The 4,819-nt window shown below is 42.5% G+C and overlaps 1 protein-coding gene across 1 annotated transcript in view; it reads right to left on the minus strand.

The window, feature by feature from the left end:
• The window catches only part of LOC127906526 (netrin receptor DCC-like), a 31,396-nt gene extending 29,479 nt beyond the window's left edge, over nucleotides 1-1,917 (minus strand). The window contains exons 1-2 of the mRNA XM_052458750.1: nucleotides 1,891-1,917; nucleotides 691-873 (exon numbers count right to left, since the gene is read on the minus strand). Of these exons, the coding sequence (XP_052314710.1) occupies nucleotides 691-873; nucleotides 1,891-1,917 (210 nt within the window). The remainder of the gene's footprint in view (nucleotides 1-690; nucleotides 874-1,890) is intronic.
• Between the last annotated feature and the right edge of the window lie 2,902 nt (nucleotides 1,918-4,819).

Here is a 4,819-nt window from a genome sequence, read left to right on the forward strand (position 1 = left end):
AGTGTATTATCTGTGTGTGTTTAACCTTCAGTTCCAGTGTATTATCTGTGTGTTTTGCCTTCTGTTCCAGTGTATTATCTGTGTGTTTAACCTTCAGTTCCAGTGTATTATCTGTGTGTTTTGCCTTCTGTTCCAGTGTATTATCTGTGTGTTTAACCTTCAGTTCCAGTGTATTATCTGTGTGTTTTGCCTTCTGTTCCAGTGTATTATCTGTGTGTTTTGCCTTCAGTTCCAGTGTATTATCTGTGTGTTTAACCTTCAGTTCCAGTGTATTATCTGTGTGTTTTGCCTTCTGTTCCAGTGTATTATCTGTGTGTTTTGCCTTCAGGTCCAGTGTATTATCTGTGTGTTTAACCTTCAGTTCCAGTGTATTATCTGTGTGTTTTGCCTTCTGTTCCAGTGTATTATCTGTGTGTTTAACCTTCAGTTCCAGTGTATTATCTGTGTGTTTTGCCTTCTGTTCCAGTGTATTATCTGTGTGTTTAACCTTCAGTTCCAGTGTATTATCTGTGTGAATGTGAATGCTGTGTAACAGCTGTATCCTACCAGGTTACTGAAGGCTGTTTAACAGCTGTATCCTACCAGGTTACTGAAGGCTGTGTAACAGCTGTATCCTACCAGGTTACTGAAGGCTGTTTAACAGCTGTATCCTACCAGGTTACTGAATGCTGTTTAACAGCTGTATCCTACCAGGTTACTGAAGGCTGTTTTACAGCTGTATCCTACCAGGTTACTGAAGGCTGTGTAACAGCTGTATCCTACCAGGTTACTGAAGGCTGTGTAACAGCTGTATCCTACCAGGTTACTGAAGGCTGTGTAACAGCTGTATCCTACCAGGTTACTGAAGGCTGTGTAACAGCTGCTTCCTACCACCTATAAGAAGACAACTCATACACACAGTACAGTCGGTTGACATGTGGTTAATTCATATCCAGGACAATCACAATTATATTGTCCTCAACACTTTACATATTGCACTGAGTTGTGGAGGAGGAAGTGAATAGTTCATGCGCATTAGCACTCTGATTGCCCTGGTCTTTCAACCAGAATGGGAAAATAGAACGAGTCCCAAATGACACCCTATGGGCCCTGGTGAAAATAAGTGTTTTGTTTTTTTTTAAACAGGGAAGAGGATTCCATTTGGGACTCAGGCACAAAATAAAATATTGCTAATAAAATGGCAGAACGACAAGGATAAATGCAGAGTTGGTATTCATTTCTCGTAGATAATTACTCTCACATTGTTCAGCAGACATTTAATCACAGGCTTGAATCTTAGCTAAATCTTGAATGATTATATTGCTGGCAGACTAAGATCATAGCAATTGCTGGTATTTGGTGTTTTACATTCAAGCAGGTGTCCATGTGAATAGAGGACAGGAGAGCAGCTGCACGGCTGTATAAGAGCTACTTGAAAATGTGCTTACTGTACACACACATGCAGACACACAAACACAGACACACACACACACACGCAGACGCACACACACACACATGCAGACACACACAAACACAGACACGCAGACGCACACACACACACGCAGACAAACACACGCAGACAGACACACGCAGACAGACACACGCAGACAGACACACAGACAGACACACGCAGACAGACACACACACACACACACACACACACACACACACACACACACACACACACACACACACACACACAGACACACAAACACACACAGCTGCAGACACACACACACACACGCAGACACACACAGACACAGACACAGCTGCAGACAAACACACACACACACACACTCACACACACACATCCAGACGCACACAAACACACACACACAGCTGCAGACAAACACACACACAGACACAGACAGCAGAGCCTTGCACACACTATCTAACCCTCGTCCATCTTACGAATCCACCAGCTTCCCTTAACGACATTACAGGGAACATATATATGACAAAATATAGAAAACCCCGACATGAAGTGTATTTGTTATTTCCTACAGTCAAATGACCACGTGGCCTCATGGGTGGAACATTTTTCATAATTTCATCATTAATAAATCCAGTGTTTCTGTTTCATAATTGTAACAAAGCACCATAAACAAATTTGACTGAACACTTGGATAAAAATAAATAACGTAAACTAACGAAAACGTAACCAAATTATTATTGTTGATACACAGTGCCTTGCGAAAGTATTCGGCCCCCTTGAACTTTGCGACCTTTTGCCACATTTCAGGCTTCAAACATAAAGATATAAAACTGTATTTTTTTTGTGAAGAATCAACAACAAGTGGGACACAATCATGAAGTGGAATGACATTTATTGGATATTTCAAACTTTGTTAACAAATCAAAAACTGAAAAATTGGCCGTGCAAAATTATTCAGCCCCTTTACTTTCAGTGCAGCAAACTCTCTCCAGAAGTTCATTGAGGATCTCTGAATGATCCAATGTTGACCTAAATGACTAATGATGATAAATACAATCCACCTGTGTGTAATCAAGTCTCCGTATAAATGCACCTGCACTGTGATAGTCTCAGAGGTCCGTTAAAAGCGCAGAGAGCATCATGAAGAACAAGGAACACACCAGGCAGGTCCGAGATACTGTTGTGAAGAAGTTTAAAGCCGGATTTGGATACAAAAAGATTTCCCGAGCTTTAAACATCCCAAGGAGCACTGTGCAAGCGATAATATTGAAATGGAAGGAGTATCAGACCACTGCAAATCTACCAAGACCTGGCCATCCCTCTAAACTTTCAGCTCATACAAGGAGAAGACTGATCAGAGATGCAGCCAAGAGGCCCATGACACACCAAACATGTGGAAGAAGGTCAGATGAAACCAAAATGGAACTTTTTGGCAACAATGCAAAACGTTATGTTTGGCGTAAAAGCAACACCCTGAACACACCATCTCCACTGTCAAACATGGTGGTGTCAGCATCATGGTTTGGGCCTGCTTTTCTTCAGCAGGGACAGGGAAGATGGTTAAAATTGATGGGAAGATGGATGGAGCCAAATACAGGACCATTCTGGACGAAAACCTGATGGAGTCTGCAAAAGACCTGAGACTGGGACGGAGATTTGTCTTCCAACAAGACAATGATCCAAAACATAAAGCAAAATCTACAATGGAATGGTTCAAAAATAAACATATCCAGGTGTTAGAATGGCCAAGTCAAAGTCCAGACCTGAATCCAATAGAGAATCTGTGGAAAGAACTGAAAACTGCTGTTCACAAATGCTCTCCATCCAACCTCACTGAGCTCGAGCTGTTTTTACAAGGAGGAATGGGAAAAAATTTCAGTCTCTCGATGTGCAAAACTGATAGAGACATACCCCAAGCGACTTACAGCTGTAATCGCAGCAAAAGGTGGCGCTACAAAGTATTAACTTAAGGGGGCTGAATAATTTTGCACGCCCAATTTTGCAGTTTTTGATTTGTTAAAAAAGTTTGAAATATCCAATAAATGTCGTTCCACTTCATGATTGTGTCCCACTTGTTGTTGATTCTTCACAAAAAAATACAGTTTTATATCTTTATGTTTGAAGCCTGAAATGTGGCAAAAGGTCGCAAAGTTCAAGGGGGCCGAATACTTTCGCAAGGCACTGTATCATATATGAAATGTATTAATTCCACTGTTAGAATGTTGAAGTCAGAAATCATTCGTTTGAAGGTGGAAGCCGTTCTGCTCTTAATAGGACGACGGGACAGCACGACCCAGAACACCACGACCCAGAACACCACGACCCAGAACAACATGACCCAGAACCCCACGACCCAGAACAAACCCCACGACCCAGAACACCACGACCAAGAACACCACGACCCAGAACAACACGACCCAGAACACCACCACACAGAACACCACCCAGAACACACTCGACGACCCAGAACACCACGACCCAGAACACCACAACCCAGAACACCACGACCCAGAACACCACAACCCAGAACACTACCACAGAGAAAACCAAAACCCAGAACAACATGACCCAGAACACCACGACCCAGATGGGACCCTATTCCCTATATATAGTGCACTACTTTAGACCAGGGCCCTATGGAACCCTATTCCCTATATATAGTGCACTACTTTAGACCAGAGCCCTATGGAACCCTATTCCCTATACATAGTGCACTACTTTAGACCAGAGCCCTATGGAACCCTATTCCCTATATATAGTGCACTACTTTAGACCAGAGCCCTATAGAACCCTATTCCCTATATAGTGCACTACTTTAGACCAGAGCCCTATGGAACCCTATTCCTATATATAGTGCACTACTTTAGACCAGAGCCCTATGGAATTCTATTCCCTATATAGTGCACTACTTTAGACCAGAGCCCTATGGAACCCTATTCCCTATATATAGTGCACTACTTTAGACCAGAGCCCTATGGAACCCTATTCCCTATATATAGTGCACTACTTAGACTACAGAGCCCTATGGAACCCTATTCTATATAGTGCACTACTTTAGACCAGAGCCCTATGGAACCCTATTCCCATATAAGTGCACTACTTTAGACCAGAGCCCTATGGAACCCTATTCCCTATATATAGTGGACTACTTTAGACCAGAACCCTATTCCCTATATATAGTGCACTACTTTAGACCAGGGCCCTATGGAACCCTATTCCCTATATAGTGCACTACTTTAGACCAGAGCCCTATGGAACCCTATTCCCTATATATAGTGGACTACTTTAGACCAGAACCCTATTCCCCTATATATAAGTGCACTACTTAGACCAGAGCCCTATGGAACCCTATTCCCTATATAGTGCACTACTTTAGACCAGAGCCCTATGGAACCCTATTCCCTA

Source organism: Oncorhynchus keta, chromosome 12, assembly GCF_023373465.1.
Source record: "Oncorhynchus keta strain PuntledgeMale-10-30-2019 chromosome 12, Oket_V2, whole genome shotgun sequence".
Taxonomy (NCBI): Eukaryota; Metazoa; Chordata; class Actinopteri; order Salmoniformes; family Salmonidae; genus Oncorhynchus; species Oncorhynchus keta.